Below are 19523 nucleotides of genomic sequence, written 5' to 3'. Positions count from 1 at the left end.
AGGCTTGGCAGGCCGCCATATGATAGAGGTATAAAATTCAATGTATAAATATACATCTGGACAAGTTGCCCAGCTTATTTCACTATATGTCTAGAAGAGTTAAGGGGTTAACACAATACAAGACTAGAAACTTGTGGCTCCATCTCCCTACTCTATCAGAACTAATCTGTTTTTTATCTCATTTGTCTGAGAGGAAAGATAGCAAAAACAACAGCTTCGACACTGAGGGAATGAATACAGTATAGAACTGTCTCTGAGCAAGAGAAACTGTTCCTGAATAATCTGTAAAACCTACTTGGCAGCTAAAAGAAACAACATTATTTGCAAATTCAGTGTTGGTATAACAAATTTATTTGGGTTTATTCAAGTTTTTCCACATCTATGCTGGGCCTAGGAGTTTTAAATGCCCTTCAAATAGTAAATAAAACAAGTGAGTAAAGAGATAACAGGATACTACCTCCAGCAGCAGAATTCAGCACAAATTGGGTGAAGAGAGCATCCAGCTCATCGTACTGGACTAGGGCTTCATCATATAGGGCCAGAAGCTGAAATACTTGTGCTAGTTCTTCTTGTAACAAAAAATATGAGCAGAAAGACCAAGACTTCTCTGTCCGACGCTCACGTTCTGCCCTCATGCTTTCCTCAAATCTGCAAAAAGATTATACTTAATCCTATATCCTTTTCTGAGCACTGATGTCCAGGATTATCACTAAACATAAACACTCAACTCACTAAAAATACATCAGATTTTCTTTGTTACTCTCTAAATTAATTACATAATCTGAATCTACAGAAGAGTTTCCCAGCAAAATAATGTTGCCTGTTCGAACTCTTTTTTCAACATTCTAGCATGGATATCCCATATGTAACTCAGATTTTCCTTTCTAATACTTTTTGCATTTTTACTGTGCTAATGAACCAACCCTATGTTCCCTTGCACATAAAGTACTACTGATTTGCAAATATTTACCATTGTGGGCCATTACCACTTGGCACATAGTACACCCACCTATTCAAGGCACGATTGTAAGCCACCATCAGCAGTTGCCTCATCTTGGTAAGAAGAGTCTGCCAGGACTCCATTGACCTGGAGTCAGTCTTGAGGGGATCAATCACTGATACACATCTGCTAAGTGAAAATATATTCTTGTAAAGTCATATATCTTAAACAGTGAAGGAAAATGGATAAAAATGCTAAAAAAATATTAATATACATGGGATTAACTTGGGATTAACTGTTTATGAGTACCACCACGTGTATAAAGAGAATGTTTTAAACTTATGGGACACCATCACTTCAAGACTTCAGGAGTGGTCTTGATACCATTTCTTGAGACACATCTGACTGATCATACCAGACATGGTTCCAATTGCTAAAGCTTTAAATTTTCTCTAATCTAAAACCTATCTGATCTTTAGTGCAGCCCATTCCTAAGATAGGATACCATCCTAATCCTTCCAACTATCACCTCCCTGCTCTCACTTTTGATATCTACAAAGTCTTTGAAACTTTTCTTAACAATCACTTACTAAGACACCTAGAATCCCATTACCTTAAACAAAAAGATCCTGTCTCTACTGATCATCCAAGCTTGTCACCCTCAATAGCCCTGAGCCATTCTGCAACTATTACACATTTGTGGACGATTATTTCACATGGGAACTTCAGTGAAGGGCGCAAATGGGGAGGTGATAACAAGTAGTGGTGATGTGAGAAGGAGATGGAGTGAGTATTTTGAAGGTTTGTTGAATGTGTTTGATGATAGAGTGGCAGATATAGGGTGTTTTGGTCGAGGTGGTGTGCAAAGTGAGAGGGTTAGGGAAAATGATTTGGTAAACAGAGAAGAGGTAGTGAAAGCTTTGCGGAAGATGAAAGCCGGCAAGGCAGCAGGTTTGGATGGTATTGCAGTGGAATTTATTAAAAAAGGGGGTGACTGTATTGTTGACTGGTTGGTAAGGTTATTTAATGTATGTATGACTCATGGTGAGGTGCCTGAGGATTGGCGGAATGCGTGCATAGTGCCATTGTACAAAGGCAAAGGGGATAAGAGTGAGTGCTCAAATTACAGAGGTATAAGTTTGTTGAGTATTCCTGGTAAATTATATGGGAGGGTATTGATTGAGAGGGTGAAGGCATGTACAGAGCATCAGATTGGGGAAGAGCAGTGTGGTTTCAGAAGTGGTAGAGGATGTGTGGATCAGGTGTTTGCTTTGAAGAATGTATGTGAGAAATACTTAGAAAAGCAAATGGATTTGTATGTAGCATTTATGGATCTGGAGAAGGCATATGATAGAGTTGATAGAGATGCTCTGTGGAAGGTATTAAGAATATATGGTGTTGGAGGAAAGTTGTTAGAAGCAGTGAAAAGTTTTTATCGAGGATGTAAGGCATGTGTACATGTAGGAAGAGAGGAAAGTGATTGGTTCTCAGTGAATGTAGGTTTGCGGCAGGGGTGTGTGATGTCTCCATGGTTGTTTAATTTGTTTATGGATGGGGTTGTTAGGGAGGTAAATGCAAGAGTTTTGGAAAGAGGGGCAAGTATGAAGTCTGTTGGGGATGAGAGAGCGTGGGAAGTGAGTCAGTTGTTGTTCGCTGATGATACAGCGCTGGTGGCTGATTCATGTGAGAAACTGCAGAAGCTGGTGACTGAGTTTGGTAAAGTGTGTGGAAGAAGAAAGTTAAGAGTAAATGTGAATAAGAGCAAGGTTATTAGGTACAGTAGGGTTGAGGGTCAAGTCAATTGGGAGGTGAGTTTGAATGGAGAAAAACTGGAGGAAGTGAAGTGTTTTAGATATCTGGGAGTGGATCTGGCAGCGGATGGAACCATGGAAGCGGAAGTGGATCATAGGGTGGGGGAGGGGGCGAAAATTCTGGGGGCCTTGAAGAATGTGTGGAAGTCGAGAATATTATCTCGGAAAGCAAAAATGGGTATGTTTGAAGGAATAGTGGTTCCAACAATGTTGCATGGTTGCGAGGCGTGGGCTATGGATAGAGTTGTGTGCAGGAGGATGGATGTGCTGGAAATGAGATGTTTGAGGACAATGTGTGGTGTGAGGAGGTTTGATCGAGTGAGTAACGTAAGGGTAAGAGAGATGTGTGGAAATAAAAAGAGCGTGGTTGAGAGAGCAGAAGAGGGTGTTTTGAAATGGTTTGGGCACATGGAGAGAATGAGTGAGGAAAGATTGACCAAGAGGATATATGTGTCGGAGGTGGAGGGAACGAGGAGAAGAGGGAGACCAAATTGGAGGTGGAAAGATGGAGTGAAAAAGATTTTGTGTGATCGGGGCCTGAACATGCAGGAGGGTGAAAGGAGGGCAAGGAATAGAGTGAATTGGAGCGACGTGGTATACCGGGGTTGACGTGCTGTCAGTGGATTGAATCAAGGCATGTGAAGCGTCTGGGGTAAATCATGGAAAGTTGTGTAGGTATGTATATTTGCGTGTGTGGACGTATGTATATACATGTGTATGGGGGGGGGGGGGTTGGGCCATTTCTTTCGTCTGTTTCCTTGCGCTACCTCGCAAACGCGGGAGACAGCGACAAAGTATAAAAAAAAAAAAATATTTCTCACAAAATTAATGCAATATACAGCAATAATAATCCCTACTAAAGTATCAAGGAAACAAAAGTACAATGAATCATTAGTTATTTATATTTATAATTACCCAAGGATCAGTTTCTAATGAGAGTCCTGCTGCTAACTAAGACTTCTTTCTAAACACTCATGCAGCCTAAAATTGTTCTACTTGCAGAAATAGGAAAATGTAGATTCCTTTAGGGTGAGAAGCCCTTTCATAAGAATGTATTACCAATGATAAAGCCTTAACAAAGGTGACTTTTCATCTGTGGTGTAACCTCGAGTGGGAGAAGGCCGTCTATAATAAGGCCATTAATAAATAGGATAAGGCACTGTTAAAAGGCTTTAGGCCAGTTTTGTCACAAAAGAACCTTGCATATAGCACTGAAAACCAAAAGGCAAATAAACTATTCAATTCAGCTAACAAAATACCCATTCTGACTTTATGTCAAAGCAATTAATCCAGAACCAAGATCATTATATAGGGGTATAGAACCCACTTAATGACCTTGTAAAGGAACCCAGGCGCTTTAAGTAATGCAAAGCAATAAAAGTGGAATAAAAAAATGTCTCACTCAATTTGCATTAAATATAGCATTTACTATACTTCGCATACTACCAACACATATTACTGCTGACTGAAGGAACAAAATCAATTTCTGAACTCTTTCCAAGTCAATACTTTATAAACAAAATGACATCTCATAACATGTTTGTCACAGAACAGATGAGGGTTGTTCATTTCCATGTTCCACTGCCAAAATCAGGATGACATCCTATCTGTCAAGTGATGACTTGTACCTTCCACTACAGACTCCGACTAAACAGTAAATTCTCGAGTTAATGTCACAATGCTTATTGCAAAATACTTATCTGCTAGAACAACACTACTTCAGCTTAACCAACTTATTTGTAGCATGAGACAAGCAGTATAATAAGGACAAGAGAGGCTATGACTCCCATTCTCAAGGCTTTCTTATGTTGTAAACAACAGTATCTCCAGCATTCCCATCATAAGATTGTGGCTTAAAAAGTTTAAGTTTTACAGGTATTCCACTGTCATGAAGTCTGGAGAATCTATGACATAAATACATTAGTCCTTATGCACAGGTTCAGATAATACAAAGCCCAACCTTCACTTCACAACTATGAAAACTCCATCACTTGACCTAACATGGCTTTTCTAGTGGCTAGCTGGGTTTAGGCTTGAGTACAGAGAAATTACACTATCTAGCACTGTATCACTGACCTCTCTGCTTGCTTTCCACCAAAATCATTCTTAATTTTGTCAAGCACAGTGGTACGAGGCAGCAGTTTGTTGCCCTTGCGGGTATCAGGTGTCTCTAGTAGAATGACCATCCAGTCAGTGATGCCCTGCTGCTTGAGAGAGACCACCCATGCCTGCAAACTGTCTCGCATTCCACTCTTGTATGCCTCAACATCCTACAAAACATAAGCACTATGCTACAGTAAACTAGTGGATATGGCACCATCATCATTTTAGATTTGCGACAAGATGCAAATACTAAAGCAATTCTGCAACAAAGATATAAACTATTAGTTTAATAATAAATGAAAATATCCTTAATAAGATCATATGGAATACAGTTAGGGCAGGTCACAATGCAGCACTCACAAGGTTCTAAGTACTAATGTTACATAATCTATCTTCAAGATCATCAAGTAACTTACAGCACAGTCTGTCCAATAAGTGTGAAAAATTGGCTGGCCGAGGATAGTGCGTGGTGCATCCTTCACAAGACACTCTTCAGAGAATGGAACAAAATCCACTTCAACATGGACACACCTGCAAAGAAAAAGGAAATGACAAATTCCAGGAGAGTATGTAGGAGTACAAAGAAAAACATCCCTAATTTCTAATTACCCAGCAATTACGACTGCTGGGTAAAACAAACTCCATTTTTTCCTTCATGGTCAAGTACAAGAAAGAAAGAAGAAAACCTGGACTACAAAAATTAAGTCCTCTAAATCCTAATTCTTAGGTGTACACCAACAACACAGCAAATCATTTTCATTTCATTTGTTGAGTTCAATATTTACAAATATCACAGCAAAAATATATGTTGACGCTGCACTGTATTAAGTATTGCATATATTCCATGTTAATAAAACTGATGAACAGTGTTGATGTTATCAGACTTGGCCTGCTTCAGGTCATACAAGAGTGAAAATCATCTCTAGCGAGCCTGTATCATCATCAGTTGATAAAACAGAGTACAATCTTCTTGTAAAGCCTCTCACTTCAAAGATGTCCATCCTGTAATTAATTACCTATCTTGTAATCAATTACCTATTTGTACATTACAGGAAGAAATACTGGCACATCACTGGAACTACAAATTTCACTAATGATGTCTTAAGCAACATCTCAAGTGGTCTAGCAAATGCCGCCATATATTCTTTCAGCATGTATGGGGAGACCCCATCAGAACCATGGGCTTTATATGAGTCAAGTTGCAATAATATCCTGATTATGTCATTTCCATCCACTACTGTACATTTAAGACTTCATTTCCATCTCACCTTGGTAATGCTGGTGCATTACTGTCCTCCACAGTAAAACTGGCCTGACTTAACTGGAGTCTTCTTGACTATTACATTTAGATTTAAGCTTGAAAACTGATGTAAGTGAAAAGAAAGAATAACTAAGCAAATTCATCTTGAGGAACTCACCTAGAGGGTCGACCATATGAACGTCTCCACTCTACACTTTCCTGGGGCAGACCGGTCACCAGCCCTGCCTGCAGCCCACTGAAGAGACTGTTGTCCCCAGCATCTGTAGATGTCAGTGCATGATTCTTGTTACATTGTCAATTCTTTTTTTTATCTAAAAATTATAAAAGGATTCCACATTCTGCAAAGCTGTTGGCACTTTTCCTAAATTTCTCATTTACAGTACTGAGCATTCACTTCCACATCCAAATGTTTTGTTAAAAAATAAAGTACAATCGTGTCCAAGCTCAGATTACATTATTCATACAACACTCTGCACTTCCTTCATTTCAACAAACTACTTAACCCTTACACTGCTCTGTTCCTCATATAAGAAATGAACATGAGCTGCTCTATACCTCATATAGAATTTAATGGCTCCCACCCTCATTTAATTTCTTGGCTGATGATTGATTCCATCACTCCTCCATGCATGTACATCATTAGCGGCCTACCACTGAGGCTAAAAAAATATCACCATCTGTCACCCACAGGTTTTCAAAGATAATGCATATGTCATCTTGGTGTGATGCCATATCTGTACAATGACTATTGATATGCTTTGAATGAGGAACAAAGGATGCCGTGAAAATGTGGCTCATGCTTACATCAATGTCAGATGCGAGGAACAGGGGGAATTCAAGTACACTTCCTTAGGCGACTGAACATCTTACCATGGACGTGCTGAACATGGCATGGTTTACAACTATGTGCAGTGATCAGTTGGTTAAAAAGTTGTATATCCATTTTCTAATTTTTCTGGTTATTCCCATCTTATGTGCTTTGACACCACAGTCACATGTGTGAAATGCTTTTCCAAAGTCTTTGTTAATCAAGTCAGCATCTTCTTTGTTTTCTGGAACTTCAAAAATATCATCATAGTGGTCAAACAACTGAGAGAGGTCATACCAAGGAAAATGTGTGGTTAATTCACATAAATGTAAATGAACTCTTGTACAAAAATAAAAAATGAAAGAATCAATGCAAACCTTACTGATATCTACCTTAATATACAACTCTGAAAACAAAGTAAATGGAGTGCACTCACAACTGAGCATCATGCCAAAAGTTGACTAATGTCAATAAAGAGACCAAGTGGCTGTCAATGCCATTGCCAGCCCATCCTCCTTAATGTTCCTGGCAGCATACAAGAATAATTTTGGTATACTTCTACTACAGGTCCTGACTGCTAGAAAAAGTTAAGCGATGCTTCAACTGGTGGTTTTGATTCATTACAAGTCTAAGGGTCTTCTTAAATCACGCTGACCCAGAATACAACCAATCCAATTGCAGCAGTCAATGAAATACACCTTTAAAACTGTAAGAGATCCAGCCAGCTAACAAAAACTATATCTATATTAACAGTTTATCACATCAAAACTTTTAAATAAAATTCAATAAGATCTTATCACCTGCAAAGCAGCGACTTACATGTAACTATTGGTCGTCTGTTCATGGCGCGGCTTCGCCTGGCCACAGGCGTCAAGGCTCAAGACGTCACTCAACAGGATTACCCTCTCCCCCCTTACATATAAGGAGGAGCAGGCCAGCAGGAATGATATGTGTGTGCAGGTCGGTAGGTGATATTTGAACGAAAGACCAAATGGTCATTGGTTTGAATCCACAAGGTGCAATATGAGCCGACCAGCAGGAGTGTGTTCCCTTAGGGATCAGAGAACAGATTACTACCAGTTGAACCATGCACTGTGAGAGCAGATCAGCAGGATAGCAGTTTGGCCACGTGAAGAACAGCAGTGGGTTAGCAGGAGTAGTTCAGTTCACTAATTTGCAAGTAAAGCATAAGTTGCATGGGAAGCAGATCAGCTGAAACCAGACAGGTAACGCCCCCAGCTGGTCCATGTAAACACACACTTTCTTTAACATTGCCATAAACACCAAGATTTTTTTCAATAAAAAATAAAAGTAATACTAAAAACAGTAAATTTAAATGTAAATTGGATTATGTTTAAATTAACCATTAAACTTTAAGAAATAAAGTTTTGTATTAGATGTGAATTAAAAGTAGGTGGGAAATATCTGAAGTTGATGGTTTTGGCGCGCCATATGACAGATGGTTTGATGCTACATACACGAATTTATTTCCAGTCAGTTCTGGTTATATCAACTATCAATCAAAAATAAAGAAAACAGACATAATCAATAAGATATGTAGAATGAAATGAAAATGAAGTAGACTGATGCATTTCCAAGCAGACATGTGCTAAATATTAAGAAATGCATTTGATGTCCACCTGGTGAACGTATTAACCTGAATCTAATTATTTGGTCTAAGTGAACTCGTAAATCCGCTCGTCATCGGCATATAGATCATTATGGGAAGAAGGAAACACAGAAGACATATGCTCGTATGCAAAAGCAGTGAACAAGAGTAAGTTTCAGACATTTATGTGGTGTAAGATGCATAACTTCGTCAGGTGAGGGTCAGGTAGGAAGGTCAAGAAATATAATCAGCGAAGTTCATAAAAAAGATTTATATTGACATTCCTTTTGATCATGAGGTGACCTACTTTGTACATGCCTACACATATGTCAAGATTATTGTGATAGGAATGTTTAATAATGCTAAATTCACTGTTATTCCTATGTGATAAAATGGTAATATACAATTTTCTGAGAGTTGTTTCAGCCAATGTCGGATATGCAGGAACAGAGCAATTGACTTGTCCAGCAGAAACGCTATACTGATTCTGCTTCGTTCTTAAATTAAGCTTTTTTTCCCACTGTCCTGAGTAAATCTTATTGCACTCTGCACGGTGTCCGGTATACATAAATCATCATTTAAATCTTCAAGCGAGATGTTCTATGAATGAGTTACTTATGTATTGCTGTTTTCAATTGCAATAATATCAAATTTCTTAAGTAGTTAGGGCAGTAGTTGTGGTGAGAGGAGAGGGTCTTGTTCCCTTGGCACAAGGGGCGGATACGAGCATAGAGTAAACCTGGTTTTAAAATTAAACTGCAAGGGAGGGTTTTGCAGATTTTGCTGTTAGTAGATGTTGCCTGATGCTGACGCCCTTGATTACTGACCATGGCAGTGATAAGCCTTATGTTAAAGGCCTTAATTACTGATCGTGGCATGTAAGCCTTATGTTGACTGCTTTGATTACTGATAATTGGCAGTAATAGGCTTTATGTTGGTAGCCTTAATTACTGAGGTGGCAGTGATTAGGCCTTAACGACTGACCGTGGCGGTAAAAGGCTTTTATCACTGATCGTGACTGATTTTTTGGCCATTGTAAGTCCAGCAATTGACGTGGGTGAAGGTAAACATTGATCAGCTGACACTTGGGCCACCTCCTCCCTGCGTCAACATACAGCAGGTAAGGACGGTCTTATTACTTTGTCCCTTTGTACCGTAAGAGAGAGGAAAAAATCCAGAGTTAAATTGTGGTGAGAAACTTGGGGAATGAAAGGTGACCATAAGGAGAGAAAAAGTAACAGGCAAAGAAGAGGAGAAAAGTTGGAGTAATTTTTCTTATGGATGAGTGTTGATGTTACATGGTAGGGAGAGGATGGCTTGTGTATGATGGCATAGAAAGTCCTGGTGAAGTAGCTTTATAAGAGGTGATTTTAGTAATTTCTTTGTGTTTCTGTGTTACCAGATTTATCGACTTTGCTGATAAGAAGAGTTGTAATTGTTCATATGCAAAGAGAATGTTATTTTCTGTGAAAAGAAATGAAAATTTGTCCATTGGTAGTCATCAGAGGGTTTTCACCAGTTGCCAGACTGATATGTAAGAAAAATATTGAGTTAAAACCAACTAATTAACCTTGCTCGCTCACTGCATACTGAGCCTAGGTTTTATATCCATCTATCTGTTTATACCTCTGACATCGCTCCATCTGAAAATCTCTCAAGGAAGTGGCCATGGCAATAGAGTGTCCATAACTTGGGGACATAAGTGCCACTTCTTATCCTTTAGTGCCTCACCCACAACAGGCCACTGCCAGAGGGCAACTCTAGTGCAGTGTTTGCGGAGGCTCGTACCTAATGTCCCCACTGGTTACTACTACCTATTGTGTCTACCAAATGCTCCTGCCTACTACTTCTACTTAATGCTCCTGTCTAAATGTTCCTACCTACAACTGCTATCTAATGCTCTTACCATTATGCCAAAAGGCAGGGCTAGTGCATAGTGCTCACCGCAGGAAAGTCTAGAGTTACAAAGAATTAGTTGCGCGAGTTAAGTGTTGTCATGTGTTATGTGTAACAAAGGGATATTGTATGTTTTTGGACAGAAAGCCAGTAGTCCACATGTGGATGAGGCAGAAACTGAAAGGATGGCAGTGCTTTTCATTGGCTGTTACTAAAATAGCACCATTTGGTAGCCTTATCAGTGAAGATTATATTTTGAAAAGAAATGGAGTTATTCAAATAGATAGAAAAGTGGAGATAGAAGGAAAAATATTTTCAGTGGTTGAAGCCTGAACATGCAGGAATAAGAAAGCCATGCACAGGATAGACAGATTTGGAAAGTTGTGGTATACATGGGACGACATGCTGCTAGTAGACTGAAGTAGGCCATGTTAAGTGGTTGGGGGAAACCATGGAAAGGAAAGGTCTTTGGGGCCTGGTTGTGGGTAGGGGTCTGTGGTTTTGGTGTGTTGCAAATGACAGCTAGAGCATGAATGTCACCTTTCATCATCTGCTCTTGGTCCTTCCTGTTGACTCCTGCAGGGAACAGTCTGTGGGGATCTGGCTATACTTTTAGGGGACAATCTGCCTTTTTTTTGTTTGGGGACCAAGAGAGACTAGACAGATTGACTTTTAAGGCTTCTTTTAATATTTCTTTATATTTTCAGTCTCTTCATATCATTTTGAATAGTGGATTTATTGAAGTAAGGCTGATGAGATTTACTGCTTTCCTCTTTTTTTAAGGGAAAACAATTCCAGGATATTGGTGTGAATATGTCTCCTGTGCCAGAGCCCACTCAGGGTGATCGTGTTGGACCTGATGATGGTGAAGAGGAACTAAACCCACCAACAGGTTTTGTTGTTGGTCCTGTGTCATCCAGTGATGATGAACTTGAACCAAGTGATTCAAATGACCCATTCACTACAGGATACCAGCCTCTCTCACAGGAAAATGATGTGGTGAGTATATCTGAGATCATATCTTGTTTTAGGATATTTTGTTATGTAGCTCCACACTACTTTTGTTTGTCATTATATTACCCTTTAGGGTAATTGAGGTCATGACTATTCATCATAGCTTTTAAGGTATGTAGATTAACTGTTGATGGAATGTGCAGAGGAATGATGATTATAGAAATCACTTTACATGCAGTAGAAGTAGATGAAGGTAAAATACATTAGTATAATTTGCAAGCATCTTTTATGAGACAAGAATTGTATGTGGATATGTAGGGGATTGATACTGCTGTAATTGATACTCTGTACTTTATAGGATGAAGATGAAGAAATAGAAGTGGATTACAGTTCCCTTTCTGGCCTGATGTCTTCCCTCACAAATCATGGACCTAATGTTGTGTCAGATGAAGAGGGATCCAGTGAAGATGCGAGGCATGAAGAAAGAGCTGGTGAAAGAGATGCAGCTTGTGCACTAACTGGTCTTTCCATTCAGACAACATCATTAGTACAAGAGGTAGGTTATATGTAGGAAAGATAGGGTAGGACGAAAGTCTGAAGTTATACAAATGTAACACTAGAAGTGCCTGCATCTTTGAACTAATGCAGTGTATTTTCTTCCAACAAATGCACCTTCACTGTTCCCTGTATAAACATAATTCGCTTCAGCCTTGACAAATGCATCCTCAGTACACTCCTGAAACCAATGGCCTTTGACCTAGCCTCATCATGTCAAAGGTTGGGGTCAGGATGCTGATCGTACGAAGTAAAAGTACTAATAAAGATAATGAACAGAGCTGAAACAATGTATTTTCCTTCAGGGGTAGACATTATTATTGCCTTCAATGGAGTACACTTTTTAATATCTAACTATAACCTCCACTCACAATTCTGGTTTAAAGATGATGTTTGTGTTTATTCCAACATCAACACACCTGTTGCATACCTCAAGGACCATGAGTCCCCAAACTTTGATGTTAATGTGGCTCAGGGTCTGTCTCCCTACTACCACACTTTACCTCTGTTTTACATATTGCTCTCCTACTTCTACAAATTTTATTTCCTTCTTCAGCTATCAAAACTCCTGCCATGAGACTGTGACATCCTCTCACCTGCATGCTAAGATCCTCCATCCCAGGAATTTCAACATTCACTGTAGGGAATGGTTGAATTCCTCCCATATGGACAGTGGAAGGATTGAAGCTCTCAAGTTCTCTATTCTCAGTGATATAGAGCAAATTATCTCCCAACCTACCCATATTCCTGACTGCTGCGACCACTCTCCTAATATTCTGGATTTGTTTTTCACCTCTAGTCCATCCTGCTGTAGATACACAATCTTGCCCTCAGTTGGTTCATCTGATTACTCTCATAAATGTATCTATTCTGTGGGCACCTTCCTCTCCAGCAGCCTCTTCTAAGCATAAATAGTGGCATCTCAATAAAGCTGACTGGAATAACTTATATAACTTCTTTTCTGACTTTCCTTGGATGAAATTACTGTCTCTTAATGTGGTGATGCTTCTGTCTCCACCAAATGCATAGCAGAGGTCATTCTTGCAGGAGTGGAATTATTCATCCCTTCTTTCTCCAAGTTGGCCTCTCCATCCAATCCATAGTTCATCCATTCCTGTTCTAAGGCCATTTAGGCAAGGGATCAGGCATATCAGACTTGGAAAAACTCTCCTTCCTGTAGCTCCCATTCAGCTTTTATCACTGCCTGCAATCACGGTAAGCATATTGTCCTTTGAGGCGAAACGTTCCTTTATTCAAAAGAAGTGCGATAGTCTCTCCCCATCTCCACTGATAGGTCATTCTGGTCTTTAGCTAAGGGCATCTTTTACAACTTCTGTCGATCTATTTTTTCCTTCACTTTTCTGTTCTGATGGTACTATATCTGTCTTTCCCATGGACATAGCAACTCTCCTTGGTTCCCATTTCATTTCTAATTCCACCTTGGATGGCTCTAACATTCCTTCACCCCCTGATGCTCCTCTTACTAATCCTGTGCCTCTGCCCATAATCTCTTTCTCGACTGTCCAAAAGTGTTTCTTTCTCTGAACACAAGCAAGGCTTATGGTCCTGATGGCATCCATTCCTATGTACTGAATGAGTGTGCCTCTGAAGTTCCACCTGTGCTTGCTAATCTTTTTAATTTCTGTTTGAAAACCAAAACTTTTCCTTTTCCTTGGAAGCATGCATTGATATGTCCCATCCCTAAGAAGGGTGACCATTCTGACCCCTCTAACTACTGTCCTATTGCTTTGACATTTCCAAAGACTTTGAGTCCCTCCTCAACTCCCATATCCTTAAACACCTCGAAAATCACAGTCTTCTCTCTCATCACCAGCATGGTTTCCTTAAGGCGAGGTTCACTGGTGATATTCTTTCCTATCTTACATGTATGTATTAGATAAGTTTGACTTGTATTGCGTGGACTAGAGTGATAGTGAATCAAGTGGATATAGTATTCATGAAGATGTGGAAGAATGAAGGCACAAAGAAGAGCATGATATTGCCAGCAACGAGCATGAAGATGATTCGGGTCCCAGAGTGATGAGGGGAGGTGCTGCGTTGCATTTGGCCATCTGCCTCAGGGCCATGGGTGGTTGTTGCCAACTTCACTACAGCACAGTTTATTATCAAAAGAAGTAATTTTCGTATAACAGGAGCTTTTTCAGTTGTCAAGTAATCTGAGGAGCTGGATTATTTCTTAGTCTTTTGAAGGTGATTTGGTGGACACTGTTGTGTCTAAAACAAATTGCTCTTATAGTTTTGTGAAGGAAACACAGCCAACATCTTCAAGCATCCCTGGCACAGGTTTCATATATGTGCCAACACCACCTGAGGGAAGAGTACAGAAAACAGTCTGCATGTGGACTGAATATGATGGCCCTCTCTGCATACACCCATGTATCAAGTTTTTTCTTTGTACTTGATTGCCATTTCCCATGTAAGCAAGTTAGGGCCAGGAAAAGATGAAGAAAGGTTGCATCTACTAACATCCATTCTCTAGCTGTTGTATGCCCTGCACTGAAACAGTAGCTTCCTATCCACAACTAGGCCCCACAGACCTTTTCAAGGTTTACCACAAATGCTTGAAATGCCCTGGATTAGTCCACTGACAGCAAGTTGACCCCAGTTTAACACATCATTTTAATGCACTCTGTCCCTTGCACACCTTTCACCTTCCTCAATGTTCAGTCCCCAGTTGCTTAAAATCTTTTTCACTCCATCCTTCTATCTCCATTTTGGTCTTGTTCTCCTTGTTCACTTCACTTTTGACACACATATCCTCTTTGTCAGTCTTTCCTCACTTGTTCTCCTAGTATTCCAAGCCATTTCATCACACCCTTTTCAGCTCTCCCAACCACATTCTTTTTATTGCCACACATCTCCCTTACCCTTTCATCACTTAGTCGACCCCCCCCCCCCCCCCCCACACACACACACACACACACACACACACACACACACACACACACACACACACACACTCACACACACACACACCACCACTTATTGTCTCTTTCATCACTTAGTCAAATCACCTCCACATATTTTCCTCAGACATATCATTTCCAACACAGCTACACTCCTCCATATAGCATTATCTGTAGCCCATGCCTTGCATCCATATAGTATTATTAGGACCCCCCTATTGTTACCCTTTTAGATAATGTCTCTCTTCCACACATTCATCAGTGCTCCGAGAACCTTTGCCCCTTCACCCACCCTATGACTCACATGTTTCCATGGCTCCGTTTGCAGCCATGTCCACTCCCAGGTAGCTAAAACACTTCATTTCCTACAAGTTTTCTCCATTCAAACTCGCTAATTAAGTAACCAGTCCTTCAACTTTGCTGAACCTAGTAATCTTGCTCTTATTCATATTTACTTTCAACTTCTTCCTTTCATACACTTTTTGAAACTGAGTTACTAACTTCTACAGTTTCTCTCACAATACCACAATCAGTAAACAACAACTGACTCACTTCTCAGGCCCTCTCATCCCTCACAAACAACACTTTCACCCCTCCCTCCAAGACTCTTGCATTTACTTCCCTCACCACCCCATCCCTGTATCAAGGTGTACCTTACGAAAACAAGTCCTGAAAAAAAAAGTATAGTGTGTAAATATGTTGATGTGTTCACATTTTTTTTTTTTTCATACTATTCGCTATTTCCCGCGATAGCGAGGTAGGTATTCACATATGTATATGGTAAATACTGAAGCACCAGTCATTTGCAAAAGGAGAAATAGTATTATTTTGCAGAGAAATTGAGCATACATAGGAATGTAAGGAAACTATATCACTGTTACAGTAAAATAAGTACATATTGCATCATATGGTGAGGGATGCATTGTATGGCTCTCAGGGTTGCCTGTGGCAGTGGCTTTGACTTCTATGAAAAATTTTCATCTGTAAACCATGATACACGTGTGAGCACAGATCTACCATACTGTCATTTATATTATGTATTTTAGAAAAGTAAATCTTTCATATGGCATGGAAAAATAAAACAAAAATTTCTTATAGTTTTTTGAAAAGTTATGCGGTGGGGGTATATATACTTGAAATATGAGGCCACTGTAGTCAGTAGGTTAAACTTTAGTTAAATGAAAACGAAACGTATTACAGTTTAATCATCAGCTTGTTTGTTGGGATGAGGTGACCTTGTTGAATTGTTGAGAGCTTCCTTTGTCTTGTTCATTGCTGGAGCTTTTGTTAAGATTTTTTAATTGTAATTCCTTTCATGCCAATGATTATTCCACAGATGGGAGCATTTCATTATATCTTTTATAGATTTATTTCCCTTTAAATTTTTTTAGTCTGCTAGACAGAGTCATGATGAGGTGCTGCATGAGAGAGCTGCCGTGTGGAACTCCTCTCCTGCACCAGATCGCCTTGTTCTGGATGGTAATAAAGTGGAAGAGATAAAATCCGTGATGGCTTCTTTCACCCTACCCCAGTCTGCTGTTCCTGTATGGGCTCAGAACCTCTCGGAAGATGAGTGGAAGGATCAGATTGCTTGTATTGTGTCAGGACGGACTTCTCATTAAAGAATTTCATTTGTCATTTCAGATGATTATGTTGTGATGATAGTGCTCCTTGTATGAGAGTACCTTTTTTGCAAATTTTTTATGCAGTGATGTGTCCCGTAAAACACTGTGGGTAGTCTATAGTTTTTGGAATGAAATTTGTGAACAGTTACTTCAGTCAGAACATACACCAAGGAAGTGCATTGCTTTTAGCTTGTCTGTTATAGTGATAATTTCATGGCCTGATTACAAATGAACTATAGGGACAGTACAAGGGATTGGTACTACAGTGTGCTTTTTTTTTGCATCCTACCTTCAATTTGATTTGTCGGTATTCATCACATTAAATGTAACTTGGACTTCCTTCACATCGTTTTGGTGATGGAAATATGTATACGGTATATTGTGATGGATGAGCAGTTTATTTTGGAAGTAATGGATGAGAGAGAATTTGTCCAAAAATTTTATTGCTTTCAGTTCAGCATTACTCTCCTGTACATAGAGGGTTCTACTGTACATAGGTGGATCTGTTTCATATAAAGGGCTGTACAGTACATAGAGGGCTCTACTGTACATAAAGGGCTTTCCTGTTTATAGAGAGCTTTACTGTACATAAGGGCTGTGCAGTATATAGAGGGCTGTCCTGTACATAGAGGTCTCTGCTGTACATAGAAGGCTCTCCTGTCATAGGAGGCTTTCCTGTGCACAGGGGGATCAAGTGTACATAGAGGGCTTTCTTATACATAGAGGCCTCTACTGTACAGAGAGGGTTCTCCTGTACATAGAGGGCTCTACAGTACATAGAGAGCTCAATAGTACATAGAGAGCTCTCCAGTACATAGAGGGCTCTACTATACATAGAGAGCTTTACTGTACATAGAGGGCTCTATTATACACAGAGATTCACTCCTCTACATAGAATGGTTCTATAGTAGATTAAGGGCTTTACAGTACATAAAAGGCACTCTTGTACACAGAGGACTCTACTGTGCAGTTTGGTGGTGACTGTCGTATATAAGCTCGAGCCTCAGCTCAGATGTATGACATGGGTAGTAGCTTGGTATTCTTTATATGTTCGGGTGAGCAGGTCATCAAGAATTGGCTTGCCTGTAAGCCAAGACCTGTCTCAGGCTACTATTGCAAGTTTATTTTGCTATAGGTGGTATGTTACTAAAATATGAAATCTTTAAATGGATAAGATGGTTTGCTTGGAATGTTTTTTTTTAAGTATCATAAGCATTTGTATGTAAATTGTTTATGTTACTAAATATATTTTGTAATAGCATGTATAAGTATATTTACTTTTCCTTTGGTTAGATGTGTAACATCATTTTATTCTACCAGTAATAAAAAAGAATCAGTTACATGATATATTGATTATGGATAAACAGAGTGCAGTGTCTTGGTTCATTGATAGTTAGCTACAAGCTTGTACAACTTGGCTAGTTTTCCTTTGGAGGAGAGATGATATAAAAGCCAAAATACTTGGACAGTTTCCTCATACTCTAACAAAGAATTCTTATGAACTTCCCATTGCTTATATTCTCCACATTGGTGACACATTGACACATTGGTGAGTCTCTCATCCTTTTCAAATTTAACATCATGTTCAGGTTGACTGTATTATGGAGCAAAACTTCCCATACAAGCAGTACCATACAGAAAACAGATTTTTGATTATTAAAGAAAATTCATAGGGGGAATGGAGGTAGGTTGCTACTCATAACCTTTCTTATATTTTTTTGTTGTTTTTACTAGGGATGAGTTCATATATTTTATTGTTTTAGGAACTTATTCTGTGAAAGATAGATAATCTGCTTGGTTTTGGTGTGTCATAACACCTTCTTGTAAGACCTTCAAGTCCATAAATGCCACATACAAACCCTTCTCTTTCTCCAAATACTTCTTGCATAAATTCTTCAAAGCAAACATTAAATCTTCACATCCATTACCACTCCTGAGGTTACATAGCTTTTCTGCAGTCAAATACTGTGTGGATATCTTCACCCTGTCAATCACCACTCTCCCATAGAGCTTAACAGGTATACACAAACTTATACTTCTCTAATTCATGCATTCATTTTTGTCTTTTCTTGAGGGTACCATAAATGCATGCTAGTCCTCAGGCACTTCATCTTGGATAAGACAAGTGCTAAAACACTCGACTACCCTATTATTAACGCTGTCACCCACTTTCTTGAGAAACTCACCGGCAGTCCAGTTCATTCCTGCTTTATCACTTTATCTTAATGCATTGCATTTACTACATCCTCTCATTTCACTAAATCATTCGCCAGGACCCTCCTGCTCAATATGTTACTGCGTCCTAAACAGTCCACATTTGTCACCCTATCATCTAACAATCAACACCTCTTCAAAATACTCACCCCGACTCTTTCTCACCTCTTCTTTTCCAGTTACCCATTTTTTTCTGCCTGAGGGGTATCGATACTTTCACCTCATCTCTCATTTGCTTTTTCTCTCAGTTCCTATACCTTTCTTTTGATCTTCATATGACACTGAATTTTTAGTGCCATGATAAATATATTTTTTTATGTTCTCCCCAATTTCTGATTGTACATTATTTTTTCATACCTCAGTTGCAAAAAATAGAAATATGGTGAATTTTTGAAAAGGATGATTCAGTGTCATTAGAAGTGTAATATTTTTTAGATTGTGCAATATAGCATTACTGGAACACAAGCATAAGTTTTTGAATGATTCTGCATGTTTCAGAGGAATGCTTAAGTTATCTATTTATTTTATCATACATAATTGATGTTTCCCACATCAGCGAGGTAGCCCATCCACTCAAATACACATATATATGCATAAATGCCCGTATACGCACATACGTTTACATACATATACATCCACATACATAGACAAATACATATATACACATGTGCATATTCATACTTGTTTGCCTTCATCCATTTCTGTCACTACCCTGCCCCATAGGAAACATCATCGTTACCCCTCGCTTCAGCGAGGTAGCGCCAGGAAAACAGACAAAAAAAGCCATGTTCATTCACACTCAGTCTCTAGCTGTCGTGTG

At 39.3% G+C, this 19523-nt stretch overlaps 2 protein-coding genes across 8 annotated transcripts in view; one reads left to right on the top strand and one right to left on the bottom strand.

Moving 5' to 3' along the window:
- Positions 1 to 8196, bottom strand: part of SIDL (SIDL trafficking protein particle complex subunit 10) — a 40072-nt gene extending 31876 nt beyond the window's left edge. For 2 of the 4 annotated variants that reach the window (XM_071680378.1, XM_071680379.1), the window contains exons 1-6: positions 7743 to 8196; positions 6273 to 6375; positions 5271 to 5385; positions 4828 to 5021; positions 1010 to 1129; positions 458 to 648 (exon numbers count right to left, since the gene is read on the bottom strand). In XM_071680378.1, the coding sequence (XP_071536479.1) occupies positions 458 to 648; positions 1010 to 1129; positions 4828 to 5021; positions 5271 to 5385; positions 6273 to 6375; positions 7743 to 7767 (748 nt within the window). In that variant the 5' untranslated portion in view covers positions 7768 to 8196. The remainder of the gene's footprint in view (positions 1 to 457; positions 649 to 1009; positions 1130 to 4827; positions 5022 to 5270; positions 5386 to 6272; positions 6376 to 7742) is intronic. The other 2 variants (XM_071680380.1, XM_071680381.1) reach the window with 1 other exon arrangement.
- A 354-nt stretch (positions 8197 to 8550) lies between these two features.
- On the top strand, positions 8551 to 17757 carry LOC139758717 (uncharacterized). 4 transcript variants are annotated; one of them, XM_071680401.1, is made up of 4 exons: positions 8551 to 8700; positions 11212 to 11427; positions 11741 to 11938; positions 16256 to 17757. In XM_071680401.1, exons 2-4 carry the CDS (start codon positions 11242 to 11244, stop codon positions 16484 to 16486), a joined length of 615 nt encoding a protein of 204 aa, XP_071536502.1. In that variant the 5' UTR covers positions 8551 to 8700; positions 11212 to 11241; the 3' UTR covers positions 16487 to 17757. The 4 variants fall into 4 exon arrangements, with proteins under 4 accessions (XP_071536502.1, XP_071536505.1, XP_071536504.1 ...); XM_071680404.1 differs by having other exon boundaries at positions 8567 to 8700; positions 11227 to 11427; XM_071680403.1 differs by lacking the exon at positions 8551 to 8700 and adding an exon at positions 9267 to 9652 and having other exon boundaries at positions 11227 to 11427.
- Positions 17758 to 19523: the final 1766 nt, after the last annotated feature.

The sequence above is a fragment of the Panulirus ornatus genome, chromosome 31 (genome assembly GCF_036320965.1).
Source record: "Panulirus ornatus isolate Po-2019 chromosome 31, ASM3632096v1, whole genome shotgun sequence".
Classification (NCBI taxonomy): Eukaryota; Metazoa; Arthropoda; class Malacostraca; order Decapoda; family Palinuridae; genus Panulirus; species Panulirus ornatus.
Note: the sequence above shows the minus strand (reverse complement) of the source record. Positions and strands in the feature narration are given on the sequence as shown.